Source organism: Canis aureus, chromosome 2, assembly GCF_053574225.1.
Source record: "Canis aureus isolate CA01 chromosome 2, VMU_Caureus_v.1.0, whole genome shotgun sequence".
Lineage (NCBI taxonomy): Eukaryota > Metazoa > Chordata > Mammalia > Carnivora > Canidae > Canis > Canis aureus.
This window is the reverse complement of record NC_135612.1, coordinates 40,856,640-40,871,909: the sequence shown is the minus strand read 5'-3', so window position 1 is coordinate 40,871,909 and position 15,270 is coordinate 40,856,640. Positions and strand designations below refer to the sequence as shown.

Here is a 15,270-nt window from a genome sequence, read left to right as displayed (position 1 = left end):
ACTTTTTTTGTTCTAAAAATATATTCTTCTTTTTTTCTAAAAATATATTCTGTTGTGACTTGGTTTTCCTCTCCTACACAAACATGACTTACAAGGGCATGTTTTCATGTTCAAAGAATTGGCAACCCTCATTCTGCTTCTCTCGGTTCTGCCTCAATTTTGCTTTTGTCGTCAGATAAGATAGATCAGGTGTTTGCCTCTCCCTGCACCTTCTTCCTATTCCTTTTTCCTTTTTGCTTTTCCTTCATACTCAGAATTTAATCAAGTAATGGGTAGGCTCATACCTGTTTGAACACAGAATTCATTCTCCTGCCCCCTACCATTGGGGATCCCGCATTTTTATGGCAGTGTGTCGCTCTACAATTCCTCTATTCATTTTTTGCATATTTGGCCTATCATCATCTGCTGGCATTTTTCTTGAATTTGCATTAGTCTTTCTTTTACCTATTTTGCCTGGGGTTGGAACATAAAGATTCAGCATGGTCGTATTTTGGGAGTATGGCTGTTTGAGCATCTTTATTACTATCAAGGTGCTTTGGTTATTTCTCTGAATGCCTTTGAAACCGTGCCAGCTTTTCCACGGCCATGAGAACATAGTGGTCCGGTAGGAAGAGACCAGACAGAGCATTCGGCACCTGAATTGCCATCCTGGCTCTGTTACCTTTGAGCAAGTTGTCTCTCTGAGGTTCTTTATATGCCAGACTTTACAGGGTTAGTGTGAGGGCCAGCTGAAAACGTGAACACAACAGTCTGTGAATGCATTGCAAAGAAAGCATCACCGAGATGGTGTCAGCATGTGATCACAGCCCAATTTCCAGTTTCCCTGCTGGACCTTGACCTTGGAGGCAACACGTGGGTCTGTGTTAACTGTTTAAAATGCCATCATATGTTTACTTGTAAGTTATTTTTGTGCTTATATTTCCCATTGATCTCTTTTTTTTTTTTTTTTTTTAAGACTGAGAGAGACAGAGACAGCAGAGTGAGAGAGAGCATGAGCTAGGGAGGGGCCGAGGGAGAGGAAGAAGCAGGCTCCCCACTGAACAGAGAGCCCAATGTGGGGCTCTATTCCAGCACCCCAGGATCATGACCTGAGCTGAAGGCTCAACCAGTTGAGCCGCCCAGGTGCCCGCCCCCGCACCATTGATCTAGTTTCTATAGCAATATTTCCTTTGTTGGTTCCCCTTAAATCATATTGGCAGCTAACCACTAATTCTGGTAGTTACAGTATTTTGAGCAGACATGCTTTTTTCAATGTTGATAGTGTGTTTTGTTTTGTTTTCTCCTTCAATCATTTCATTAACTAAGTCATTGAATTAATCTTCTTCCTGAGTCAGAGAGGAAGGCTGAACTCCCCTTCCTCTTTATCTCTCTCTTCCTTTACTCCCTGTATTTATTCTCAGGTCACTTTTGAAACTCTCCTTCACATGATGGAGCCCTCCGAGGCTTTTTGCTAATTTAATGACCAATCTTACCGTCCTTGTCCTTCCCTATTCATATTTCTAATCTACTTGTCTCCATGGGCATCCTTTTTGCCTTCTAGAATCTCTATTTCTTTCTTTTCCATTTTAAATGTGTGGGCCTCTGTCCATGGAATGTTCTAGGTTCTTGGGTCTTGATTTCTCTCACCTGCATTTGGCTTGTTACCATCTGTATCAGCACTACTGTACCAAAAATTGGTTGGCTTGGATAACAGAGATGTACTGTCTCAAGTCCTGGAGGCTAGAAGTCTGACATCAAGGTGCTAGCAGTAGTGCTTTGTTCTCTCTCAGATCTTGAGGGAACCCTTCCTTGCCTCTCCCTAGCTTCTGGTGGTAGTTGGCAGTCCTTGGCATTCCTTGGCATGTAGACCAATCATTACAGCCACATGCCATTTTGTCCCTGTGTGTCTCCACATCGTCCTGTCTCTTCAGGGACCTATCGTTGTGACTAAATTTCCCCTCTTCATAAGAAAACCAGTCATATTAGATGAGGACCTATCTTAATGACCTCATTTTGACTTAATTATCTCTGGAAAGACCCTCTCTCAAATGATGGTCACATTCTGAGTTAGCGAGGGTAAGGGCCTCAACATATCTTTCTCTTTTTTTTAAGGTTGATTTATTTATTTATTCATAAGAGACACAGAGAGAAAAGACGAGACATAGGCAGAGGGAGAAGCAGACTCCCTACAGGGAGCCCGATGCAGGACTCAATCCCCAGACACCAGGATCATGACCTGAGCCGAAGGTAGACGCTCAACCACTGAGCCACCCAAGCATCCCTCCAACATATTTTTTATGGGGAACACAGTTCAGCCCATAACACCATCCTTGTGGCCACCACCAGCCACTCCATTGCTCTTGGTCTGGGTCCACCAGTCATGGCCACTTCACAGGCATGGGCAGTTGTCCAATCTCCTGCTCATCCTTACATGTTGAATGTCCCATCTCTTCCTGAGAACCTTTCCCAGCCAGAGTGCAGGGACTTGAGCAGCAGGTGTTTGGAGGGTTTCTCCCGGGGGCAAAGAGGCAGGCGTAGTAGCAAGCACAGTGGCAGGCACAGTCAGTCAGGTCTTGTATGGCATAGCCCTCACATGCACGGGGAGGCTGGGACAGAGCCACTGTCTCCAATGTGCTGATCCTTTATCCAGCCAAATCCTTGTCATCCATGGCCTCCCCTGACAGTCTGGGTTCGTGGAGGACATTTGCAGGCATCTTCATTTGTAGGGTTTCTTTTGATTTATTCTTCAGGCTTTTCGCTGAGTCAGTTCTATTTGGATTAGACCCATTCGTTTGGCAGTTTCTCCAGCTGTCTGGTTGCTCCTTCACATATCAGAAGGTGGCTGTTATCTTTCTGGCTGGGACAATAAGGAGAAGGCACTCTGCCATCACATCCAGAAATTTTTGCTTAACCACCCAAAAAAAGGCTTGGGTTTTATGTTGGATTAGCAAATACATTTTAGAAGATTCTGTGGCTTCCTGTCCCCTTTTAACATGTAAGGATGGATCTTTGAACCTGCACTCTGGCGAAGCTGTTCTCTACCTAACCAATGGCAGAGGCGCACAGCCCCCTGCCAACCCACAACTCTCAAGGTGAAAAGCCAGGTTGAAAGCATCTGTAAGCCACAGCCTTTCACTTAACAATTAATCTGTCTCCAGCCAATAAGGGTTGCACTGATCCAAAAGCAAGCACAAGTGATGCAGTTGTGGCCTGCTGGCTCTTTCGGTGGTATTTTATGTCTGGTAGCTTCAAGAAGGTTTGTCAAGGCAGATAACTGCCCTCCTGGACCGCAGTCCCCATCGCTGGACAAGGAGGTCTTTCGTATACAGAAGCACCCCAAACATCACTCTCTGCCTTGAGCTGTGCCCTTAAATACCTTTAGTCCTTGATTCATTCCTAATCACTACCTTGGGAAACAAGTTTCAAAGTCATTACGCTATGCCTTCTGGAAAAGCAGTACTTCCTTCTCTTTTGCCCAAAATTTATGAGGCTCATCCTTGAAGACAAACATGAGCACGTTTCTGTTTGTTCCAGAGCAGGGGTGACTTAAGCACGGCACTGGTGAATTGGTGGGGGTCTCCACATCCACCTGCTTTTGATTTTTCAATTCAGCGTGCATGGATTTCATTATGTAATTGCTGGCTTTGCTCCCTCGGAACTTTGTTTATTGTGATCCTTCCCAGGGCTAAACACAAATAAGTAATAAGGACTTTGGGGCTTACCCGGCTAGCTTCCCATGTCAAGTGCATGGCCATCTGCTTACCTCTGCGTGTGTTAACTTCCCTTCTGTCACTTTGTAAACACTCGGGCACCCTGTGATGTGTGGGCACCAAAATGAAAATCACTTTTGTTAATGACAGTTTTCAAACCAACCCAAGACCAGGTAGAAATCTCACCTGTTTTGGGTTTGTGGTTTGTTGTTTGTTTGTTTGTTTTTCCAGCCGCCAAGCCCAGAAATCTTTTCACAAGGATGTCTATACTCTGAGTGTATTGTCCTGTTTTCAGACTTCTACTTTTCACTAGTTATCCTGGGGAGTGAGTTTAACAAGATTTCCACCCTGCAGGAACTCTGGCAGGGGAAAGACCTCGAAAGAGCTCTCAGTTTCAGGAACTGGCAGCATCTGCTTCCTCATGTCCGGCAAAATCAGTGGCACACACAGCCACTCCCTTCTTATTGGTGATTTTCTTCTAGCACACGCATTTCCCTACGGGTGTTCTTTCTTGGCTTTGCGGTCGACGTCACCTGCTCACAGTCCATGAAGATCAAGAAACCCATGAGTTAGGGTGATCAGATGCACGTTCAACGCACGCATGTACAGACACACACACCGGAGCCTTTGAACCGGGAACTCCCTGAGCCTTGGTTCTGTCTGCCACGTCCGCGTCTTTAATCCGCCTCAGTGCTGACAGGATGGCTTGCAAGTAGCAGTACTCTGGCCAACGTGGCTGAATGTACATGCACAAGAGAAGCAAGATGGTGTCCTCATAACAGAGCTGCAGGTGGTAACACAGACCCCTGCTGGGAACAAGGAGGGCAGTCCTTGCACCGAAGCTTGCAGGATGAATAGAACTTAGGGGGTAGGAGGGCCATGAATCCCAAGGGACAGAAACCAGAGCAGGGTGCAGAGCAATTGGGGTAGCAGAGTGGAGTGTGAAGACCAGCCAGGACTGCAGAATCTTGGATCCTTGAGTGATCTCATGACGCCTACTGTCAAAAGAAGGCCAGTTTTCAGGAATAAGCTTTTACAAAAGCTCTCTCAGCTCCAGGCCCACCAACCTTGTGTTTCCCACAGTAGCCAAGCATGACCAGACCACGCACATTCCAGGCGGAGTGTGCAGCCCCAGAGCACCCCAACAGCCCTTTGGCAGATGGCACAGTCAGCTACTGACGGCGAGGCCACACTCCCATGGTCCCCACAGCTTACCTAAGAATTTCAGTGCTGCGTCCACTTTCTGAGCTTTGTGGTTCATTCACAAACAGGCAGTTTCTGTGTTTAATTGGCATTTTTTCCCCTTGGCCTGGAATCCTCTGCTCTCAGGGGCATGCCTATCCCCCAATTTCTTCTACCTACAACAAATTATGAACTCCATAAGCCCTCTGCCAACAGGAATGCAGAGGGCAAGCAGAGGGCAGGGAGGAGACAGGCATAAAGCTGGAAAGTGGTTGGGGAGGCTGGCAGTGTGGGGCTCCCCGGGGAAGGAGGTCAGATGTTCCGCTGCAGACAGGCTGGGGGGTCAGGGAAGGCTGACATTTTAGGATGATCGATCCAATTAGAGGTGTGAATGGATGGATTGCATTCTCAGTGGTTTGATTCCTGTGAGTGCACAAACATTCATTTAGTGTCTGCTGCATGCTAGCCATGCTGCTAACCATCCAAGGCTGTGAGTCTAGGCTCTGTCTGCACTGGAGGTGCACACAGGCCAGGTTCTGGGCAGCTCACTCAGACCATGGGTGCAGGAGATGATCCTTGGTCTGAGCTAGTGCAGAATGAAATTAGCAGGCAGGTTCATATAAGGGGAGCCTAGCCAGACAGGGCCTGAGAAGGTATCCATGTCCACCACATCATGCCCAAGGCACAACCTAGAGTTAGGCAGACACAGGACTCAGGTCTCCTGAGGTCAAGCCCCTGCTCCTTATTCAATTATAGGCTGCAGTCGATCCTCCAAGAATGTCTCGTGTATGCGTACCATAATCGGTTCATGTCAGAGCAACAATCTGATCAATCTGATTCATTTCTGGCTCTCTCTCTTTTAAGATTTCATTTATTTATTTATGAGAAACACGCAGAGACATAGGCAGAGAGAGAAGCAGGCTCCCTGTGGGAGCCTGATGTGGGACTCGATCCCCAGGACCCCAGGATCATGACTTGAGCCGAAGGCAGATGCTCAACCACTGAGCCACCCAGGTGCCCCATTTCTGGCTTTTTATTTATTTTTGATGGTCCTGTCATTTATTTATAAGACTTTCAAAAGACACCTAAGATTTGTTGTTGAAAGTCAAAACCAAAACCAGCCTCCTTTTCAGCTTCCATCTGGCTGCTGTATTAGTTCAAGCCAAATCCACTTGATGTTGAATGACATACAGTGTGAGTGGAAAGTCAGACTGTCATCCCAGCCTTTTGGCTTTGTGTCCAGCTGTCTGGGCCTAGGCCCGGGTCCAATGTATTTCTCCAAGAACCCAGGAAGAGGAGGCCGCCAGGCCCTTGGAGGGCCTTCTGTTACTTGGCATTGCAAAGCCTGGAACAGTGACCTTCCTGTCCACCTGTTCCTGGGTTGGCTATCATGCTTATCCCAAGGCTCCCTACAGGAGGACACTGTCCTTCTTAGCACACAAACCAGAGAGATCCTGAGTCTAGAAGTGACCTAGACATCGTCTGGTCCCTAAGCACTTATTTAACAGATGAAAACCAACAATAACCTGATGAAGGGTGATACAGTTATGAATTATGGAAAGATTAGGAATCCTGATACAGGACAGAAAATAGTCATAAAGACTAAAGACTAAAGTCATAAAGACTATGACTAAAGTCATAAAGACTGGGACTATTTGAACGTGGACTGTGAATTTGATCGTATTGATCAAATGATAAGTATATGGTGGTCACGTAGCAAACCATTCTTGTTCTGTAGAGATACATGCTGAAGTATTTAGGGGTGAAGTGCCACCATGGTTATAATTTACTTAGAAATTATTCAGCAAAACATAAAAAGTATGGGTAGGCACCTGGGCAGCACAGCTGACTAGGCATCCGACCCTTGGTTTCAGCTCAGGTCATGATCTCACAGATCATGAGATCGAGCCCCAAGTCAGGCTCCATGCTCAGCAGACAGTCTGCTTCAGACTCTCTCCCACTCTCTGTCTGCCCCTCCCCCCCAAATAAATAAGTAAATCTTTTTTTTTTTTTTTTTAATGAAAAATGTGTGGAGGGAAAGGAGAGAAAGCAAATGTGGTGTTGGATTAACAATGGAATCTAGGTGGAGGGCATTTCATGTGTATTTGCTGTCCAAGTCAGCTCTTCTGCAGTTCTGAAATTTTTCAAAATAAAATATTGTGGGGGAAACAGTAATGACAAGAGAAACAGCAATAGAGTGACTTGTCTTTAAAAAAAAAAAATCAGCTGAAGTTAAAACGCTGTTCTCTTAACCCCACATCCAGCAGACCATCACCTGTGCTTCTTCATCCAGGTGAATGGAGAGCCAAGACCAGAGCTTTGAGAGGGTGTCAGAGACCCTCCCTTCCAATCCTGGCCGGGTCCCCAAGGAGATAAAGACCAGACTCACATCGCCATCTAGTGGTCACATAAGGAAGTCTGTCTGCTGCTGCCAGTTTTGAAAACAAACTTAACCTGTGTTACTGGCCTTTCCCGCAGTTGGCTTGGTTGTTCCATCTCCCTCTTGGCCAAACACTGATTTTTGTTTCTCTAATTTTCTCATATAGATTTCCAGTTGCTTTGGAGACACAAGACAAAAAGCTGATTTCCAATCCCCCAAAACTGAGTCAAGCCCCAAATTCTTTGATCCAGGAAAAAAAGAAAAGCCCTGCTTGTGTATAATGAACCAGATCTTTTTTTACCACCACACACCAGCAAGCGGCTGGCCTTTCTGATGCCCTCTTGTGGAAATAAAGGCCAACCAAATGAGAAAAGCAAAGGCTATTTATTCCCAGCTCGCTGTAGCCAGGGAGTCAGCTACCTTCACTTGCATTTTGGCAGAGGACTGGGCAAGCTTTATAGTGGGAGAGGGGGAAAGCCTCAGGTGTGCCCTCAGCCCCCTGGAGGCTGTTGATGGGGAAGCCGGAGGCAGCTCACTGGGAGTGTCCTGTGTGATTGGCTGGGGGAGCACTTTGGCTTTCTCTGGTTGATTGAAGTTGGATGTGGGGAAGCTGTCCATCATTAATCACATCCTGGCCATTTGGGCTGATTGTTACAGAAGTTACTGTTTAGCACCCTGGATTGTGATGCTAGCTAGCCATGGCAGTGTGGTCGCCTACAAATCTGCCTTAGAGCAGGCTGGCTTCCTGGGCTGGTTATTACAGAGAACGGGGTGAGGGGGTTAGTTTCCCAGGCAGGTTGCCATAGGCTGCATGTCAAAGTTTTGCTTTTTATATATCCTGGCCACTGTCTGTATATTTGGACTTTCTCAGTTGGGAAGCAGCCCATCCACAAAGCACCCAATGCGGGGCCTGGTGTGTTGCAGGCAGCAGCAGCTCTAATCACGGGGGTGAGACCCCTGGAGGGAGGTCGGAAGACCCAGGTGTGATCTTCAGCCTTCTTCTCCAGCCTGGGGAGAACTCTCCAAGTGTGGGTGGCCTCCTCTGTACAGAGCAGGTGCTGTCCAGCTGATTCCTGCCCTGTAAGATGCACCCCCTAGGGGCTGGAGCGTGGGGTGGTCTCGCAGAGACCATCTGTGAGATAAAGATGCGGGTGGGAATAGGTACCTCCTCAATGCCAGCCCACCACTTGGCCGAGGTCCTGACACCCTGGGACTCCAGCTGAGATAAACAGACAGACTCACGTGGAAATAAATCATTGCTTTATTCCAAGCCGACACTGGCCCTGGGCTCACCACCTGACGGTGCTTTCTTTTTACTTTCTCCAAACCCAGGCTCTTCGTGTGAAATGGTCCCACCTCAAGCTACCCTGGGTGGATCTAGACTGGCTAATAGACATCTCCTGCCAGATCACCGAGCTGGACCTTTCTGCCAACTGCCTGGCTTCCCTTCCCTCGGTCATCCCCTGGGGTCTCATCAACCTCCGGAAGCTGAACCTCTCCAAAAACCACCTGGGGGAACTGCCTGCTGTGCAGTCATCGGACGAGATCATCTGCTCCAGGTGGGCGCTCGCCCCACGCAGGCCCCTTGGAGGGGGCGTGGGGACCCCTGTACCCAGCCACCACCACCGTCCTCCTAAAGGTACTCCTTAAATGGAGTTTGTGGTCTTGAAAACAAATTCTCAGTGGCAGGGGAGAAATTCTGCCTTCCTTTACACCAGCTCTGAAGAATAAGATCCCACTTCCTTTCGAGGTGAACGCAGAGAAGTCTGGAAGGGCTGTTTGTCTGGCACGCCTTTCCACTGCGTACCAGTGGCCACGCGGCCCTGCTTGCCTGAGGTGTCCAGGTCTCCGTCCTGCAGCCGCAAGTCAGGAAAGTCAGAGTGCTTCCTGGCGGGTGGAAACGATGAGGCCCAGGGGTGCCAGATTTTATCTGCCCTCCCAGGGAGAGTGGGAAGGGCCTCACAGAAAGACCTCACCCTGAGTTCTCTGGCAGCAGATGCACAGTATCGGCAGCTCCTGGTCTCCTTTTTCAGGAGGCCTTGGGAAGAGGCCTGAGCCTTCCCCCTGAAGCTACGTGGGAAGGGGAAGCGCCTTCCCTTCACTGATGTGCAGTGATCCTCATTTTATCTATAGAGGATTTGAGCCGATTTCAAAAGCTGTGGCTCTGAGTGAAATAAGAGAGAATGTTGCAAAGAGCACAGGGTCAGAAGTCACCCACAGGGAAGAAGGTCACACACAAATGTTTTAAAAACAAGGGCCTTCTGAGTGGGGGTCCTTAACCAGGGCCAGACTCGCGAGTCCAAATGGCCAGAAGCACAGCCCAGTGGCCTTCCAGCAGCTTTCAGGGCACCAGCTTACTTTGCTCTCATATATTGAGAAAGGTTTGCATCCCTGTGGGCCGGTGAGACCAGGGCCTACCAAAGAGACATGGGGCTTTCTTTGTCTACACGGGACATAGTCACAGTTAATGCGTTGAGTGAGCGTAAGTCATATCACTACGTGTTCAATGCACACTATGCAGCTTTATGCGAATGGGAAAGAGAAATATGTCTACAGAGAAACATGTAGCAGTGATGCTTTTCCTCTTTCTTCTGATGCCTTGACTGTCTCCCTCCCCAACCACAGACTCCTTGAAATCGATGTCTCCAGCAATAAACTGCCCCACCTCCCACCTGGATTCCTGCACCTCTCAAAACTTCAGAAACTGACAGCTTCCAAAAATTACTTAGAAAAACTGTTTGAAGAAGAAAGTGGTATGTTGTATGGTCAGCAACCTCCGCTACTTTGTCATTTTGTCCTTGATAGGAATATTTCACCAACTTCTTTCCTGTCGCCCTAGCCACTAACTGGATCGGTTTGCGGAAGCTGCAGGAACTTGATATTTCTGACAATAAATTGACGGAGCTCCCCGCGCTCTTCCTTCATTCCTTCAAGTCTCTCAGTTTTCTGAATGTCTCCAGAAATAACCTGAAGGTGTTTCCAGATGCCTGGGCCTGCCCTTTGGTGAGTCTCATGCTGGAAATCGTGAAAGGCCAGTCAAGCCTGCATCTCACGGGAACCAGAGCTCTGTCGGTGCTCTGTCTCCCTTTTCCCCCTTGGTGGCCACGCTGGGGGGCAGCATTGCTGTTCCCCTGTTACCACCACCCAGCAGTGTCACTCAGCATCCAGCCCCTGAGCATCTCAGACAGGTGACTCACCTGAAAGCCAGCCACACCCTCCACATCACCCTGCCCACCCCCCGCCCTGGCTCCAGGCTTGAGATTTGTGCAGTAACACCCATAGAACTTTCCACAGTTCCAGCTTACACGTCTGGCATAGGAGGAGTTTTGCCCCCAGAAGGGGGCCACGGTTCCTTTCAAATAGCTATGAAATCAGAACAAAGAAGAGAAGAAAACATAATCTGCATCCACAGCACTGCCAACTAAAATGGTGTTTTTGTTTCTTGGGAAGTTTGCTTGTTAAAACAGATGAAATTGGGGCACCTGGTTGAGCATCTGCCTTTGGCTCAGATAGTGATCTCAGGTCCTGGGATCGGGTCCCGCATTGGCCTCCCTGCAGGAGGCCTGCTTCTCCCTCTGCCTGTGTCTCTGCCTCTCTCTGTGTCTCTCATGAATAAATAAAATCTTAAAAAGAAAAATAAATAAATAAAATAAATAAATAAATAAAAATAAATAAAATCTTAAAAAGAAAAGAAAAGAAAAGGAAAGGAAAGAAAAGAAAGCGGAATAGCATAAAGAATATTTGTGTTTTATTGCCATCAGTTTCAAACCAAGAAATTCTCCATCACTAGCATTAACATTCTGGTTTAAACATATGTGTGTGGGAAACCGGCTCCTCTCTAGAGCTGGGTCCTGAATGATGCCATTATTTCCAAGGACAATAGGCCAGATGTTCTGGAATGAAGGGAAGGGAGCATGAGCCACCTTCGTCTCCCTGAGGAAACCATTCCGGTCCCTTCCTTAGAGCAAGGACAGGAAAGCGAGACAAGGACAGTTTGTAGCCATTTATGATGGAGCCTTATTGGCATGTTCTGATTTTTCACATCAAATTTGGACATGGTCTTTTCTCCTAAGCACCGCTGCACTTACAAAGCTAATTAATATCTCACTCTCTTTCTCGTCCTACTCCTAGAAATGCTGTAAAGCATCCAAAAATGCCCTGGAATCTCTACCAGACAAAATGGCTGTCTTTTGGAAAAACCACCTGCGGGATGTGGATTTCTCAGAAAATGCCCTCAAAGAAGTTCCCCTGGGGCTTTTACAGCTTGATGTAAGTTCGATAGGGCTCTCTTTCTCATTTTTTGGCTTTTGTGAGGAAACCAGTCCACATTGCAGGGAAAGCTAGAGGCTTCTTCTGAGCTTCTGAGACCAGGAAAAAAAAAAAAAGTTCAACTGTCAAAAACATGCGTGTTTATGAGCAAAGATTGGGAGGAAATGAGCAAAATGAAAACAGATATGTAAGGGGAGGGGAGAGCGTGGGTTTTTATCCTCCAGGACTCTTTGATGTTGAAAAGTGTAAGCGCAGCCCAGCAGCCCCCTTTCTGGCCTTCTCTGGCTCTGACCTCCTAGGACAGGGGTGACACCCCCACCCACCCCGCCCCCCGGGCCTACTGGGAGCAAAGCCCAGAGAGCACTGTGGGGTGGTGCGTTCTTGCCCCTGTCTCCCTCCCCAGAGGCAGCAAAACTGGAATTCCTGAGGGTCAAAAGCTTTGGATGTGAATGTGGGAAAGTGCCTTTTGCCGGAGCCCTGTGTGCACCCCAACCCTCACTCCCCTCCATGGGGCTGCTTTCTTGTCTTAGGTTGTTTGCAGATCTGCTCCTGTCTTCCCCACTCAAATACAAGCCCCTTAACGCAGAGCATAGACCACGTTCACCTCTTGATTCCTAGAGCCAGCGTCAGATCAAGGCCTGGCAGGTGTTGGCAGGAGGAACCAGGGCACCCCCGGGCAGAGTGCACAGGCCTAAGCCCCAGTCCGGCCATGCAGGCCATCCAGGCCCCCACAGGTTCTCCTGCAGTGGAAGTATCTTCCCCTCGTGTGCAGGGACACCTCCCACCCTAAAGGACCAAGAAGGTACTTTCCATCTGTGTGGTCTCGGGGAGGAGGGCCATGAAGTCTCAGGCCCCGGGGTGTGCACATTTCAAGGGAGGCCCTGGCAGGTGAGGACATAGATCCCTGCTCCCCTCAGGGGCACCCCTGGCCATAAGCTGAGTCCCCTGCTCTGAGTAGATTTCTGCATTTCACACCAGCCACATGCCAACTGGGTTTGCTGGTTCCCACTGTGGCCAGAAGCAGCAGATCAGGAGGGAAGGAACTTAGTCCAGGACCTTACCCCTCAGCCCTGTGGGGATTCATGTTTGTTCACCATCTCCCCCTCTGGATGGGGGTCCTGGGAGGCCCTGCACAACCCCAGCCAGGGTCCTGGCACCTGGCGCAGGCGTGGCCTAATGAGAAATTCGGTGACAAGCTGGTTGTGATGGTGGGGGCAGCGTGCCCCCCCTTGGACAAGGGAGGCCCCCAGTGATGGCATCAAGAAAGGTGACAAGGAAAACATGTGACAAGTCCAAGGGTGGAGCTTATACCACCCCACACACAGTTTATGGTGGGTGGACAGATGGCTCAGGAGTCCACAGGGGGCACCTGAGGCACACGGGGGCGGTTCCCAGGGAACTGGCCAGCAGAGAGGGGCCTGGCTGGGGCAGGTGACCATCTGTGTCCCTACACTGCTGCCCCTGCACAGGGCATCACCTGAGTGGGTCACAGGAGGCAGCGGCACCCTGCAGAGGGCTACAGTCCCTGCCCAGCAATGTGACACCCGGGCCTCCAGGCCCCACAGCACCAGCCGCTGCTCCCAGGCAGGCCCATGAATATCAGTCTCTCTCAATGCTGAAAAGTACTTGAACTCCTTTCATTCTGGAGTAACTGCCTGCCACTGACCTGGAAGGAAGGATCGTGTACAAACCACCCTGGGTGCTGTGCTGGGTATAATTTTGTGAGTTCTAAGAGACTGTGGAATCTTCTAGAAGGTGAATAGGCTATCATCGTTTGGCTGCATTTTGTTGGGGAGCTGTCCCTCTCCTCAGTCTCTGCTCCCTTCAGGCTCTGACGGTGCCTCTACCTGTCTTTCTTTCTCTCCCAGACCCTTATGTCCCTGAGGCTCCAGGGAAACCAGCTGATGGCCTTGCCACCTCAGGAGAAGTGGACCTGCAGACAACTCAAAACCCTGGATCTGTCCAAAAACCAATTTGGCAAGTAAGCATGGGGGCTCTTTACTTGGGTAAGTTCCCAGATATGTGTGGGGAACCGCAGTCAAGCACCCCCTTGGGTTGGTGTCTCTGTTGGTTTGTTGGGGCTCTGCAGGCTCTGTGGGGAGGGATAGGAGGGGACAGGGAGGAGGAGCTTAAACAAGAGACAAGAAACACGCATTCCGCGCCCCCCCCCACCTCCCCACCCCACCCCATGCTTCTGGAGGCAGGAAGTCTGAGGTCAAAGTGCCAGTGTGGCTGCTTTCTTCTGAGGCCTCTCCCCTTGGCTTGCCTAGAACAACCTTTCTCTTGTGTATCCCATGGTCCCTCTGTATACCTGTGTCCCAATCTCCTCTTAGAAGGACACCAGTCAGATTGGATCAGAGTCCATTCATATGACCTCATTTTAACTTATTTGCCTCTTCAAAGATCCTACCTCCAAATACAGTCACCTCTGGAGGGCTTCGGGTTTAGGACGTCAAAATATAAATTGGGAAGTGGGAGGTGGGAGTGTAGTGGGCACAATTCACTCATGACACTGTCCTCCTCTTTTAAATTTTTAAAGGTTCCTGGAGGGGATCCCTGGGTGACTCAGTGGTTGAGCATCTGCCTTTGGCCCAGGGCATGATCCCGGGGTCCTGGGATCAAGTCCCACATCGGGCTCCCTGCATGGAGCCTGCCTCTCCCTCTGCCTGTGTCTCTCATGAATACATAAATAAAATCTTTAAAAACTAAAGATAAAAAGTATATAAATAAAGGCTCGTGGAGGATCTTATCACATCAGCCTAACCTGTCATTCTGTTTCAAGGTTTTGGGTAATAACTAATCAAAATGCACATCTACTGAATAAAAACGACTCCCAAAGCCTTCTAATAAAAGGTGAAAATGTGGGGATGGGCACAGCTGGCCCTGGGGGCCCTGAAGATCGGCCCTCCTGTGTCACTTGCTGAAGCCCACTGCTTAGCAGAACTTGACCCCAGCCCACTCCAGGTGAGAGTGTGCGATATAGAACAGCCCCTGGAATGGGCCTACCTACCAGGCACAGAACAGCTCACAGCTACCTGAAATGGAAAAGCTCAAGAGTGGTTATGCCAGCGTTAGATCACCTCTGGACATTTTTCCCACCCCAAAGACTTGGGAGCATAAGCAGTGCAATTAGCAGGCCGGGGCTGTGAGCACTTATCTAGCAGCTGCGGGGTTCCCAAACGCCCTGCAGATGGAATGTTCTCCTGTATATCCTCATGGCTCAGCATTAAACAGTAGCAGCAGAAGTTGTCATGCTGTCCTCAAAATCTGATTTTTTTTTTTTTTGCCCCTGCAGAACTGAAGACGGAATGAAAACAAAGCGTATTTCCTTTTTCACCACCAGAGGGCGCCAGCGTTCCGGGACCGAGACAGGTGTGTGTGTGTGTGTGTGTGTGTGTGTGTGTGTGTGTGTGTGTGTGTGTGTGTGTGTGTGTGTGTGTGTGTGTGTGTGTGTGTGTGTGTGTGTGTGTGTGTGTGTGTGTGTGTCCGTCCGGTCAGATGAGACACCGGACGGGCAGTTCCCTGCTCCGCCACCGGGGGTCGCCCTTGCATGGGGTTTTCCCTGAAAAACCTGAGCGCGTGCTGTGCCCGTTGTTCATCGAAGTTTGGCTTGCAAATGTACCGAAACCCTCCTTACCGTTTGCAGTCCGATGAGACTGGTGGTAGCTATTGTGCCGATGGCTCTGCCGTGAGTGAGCACTGCCCTAGAGATGGTCCGTGTGCCGGCACCTTCTGTAAGGGTCAGGGCAT

The 15,270-nt window shown here is 49.2% G+C and overlaps 1 protein-coding gene across 6 annotated transcripts in view; it reads left to right on the top strand.

Annotated features, from left to right (window-relative positions):
* LRRK1 (leucine rich repeat kinase 1) overlaps positions 1-15,270 on the top strand; it is a 121,604-nt gene that overhangs the window by 61,887 nt on the left and 44,447 nt on the right. For all 6 annotated transcript variants that reach the window (XM_077869462.1, XM_077869494.1, XM_077869476.1 and 3 more), the window contains 6 exons: positions 8,584-8,810; positions 9,877-10,004; positions 10,091-10,254; positions 11,383-11,520; positions 13,389-13,501; positions 14,816-14,892. In XM_077869462.1, coding sequence (XP_077725588.1) covers positions 8,584-8,810; positions 9,877-10,004; positions 10,091-10,254; positions 11,383-11,520; positions 13,389-13,501; positions 14,816-14,892 — 847 coding nt within the window. The remainder of the gene's footprint in view (positions 1-8,583; positions 8,811-9,876; positions 10,005-10,090; positions 10,255-11,382; positions 11,521-13,388; positions 13,502-14,815; positions 14,893-15,270) is intronic.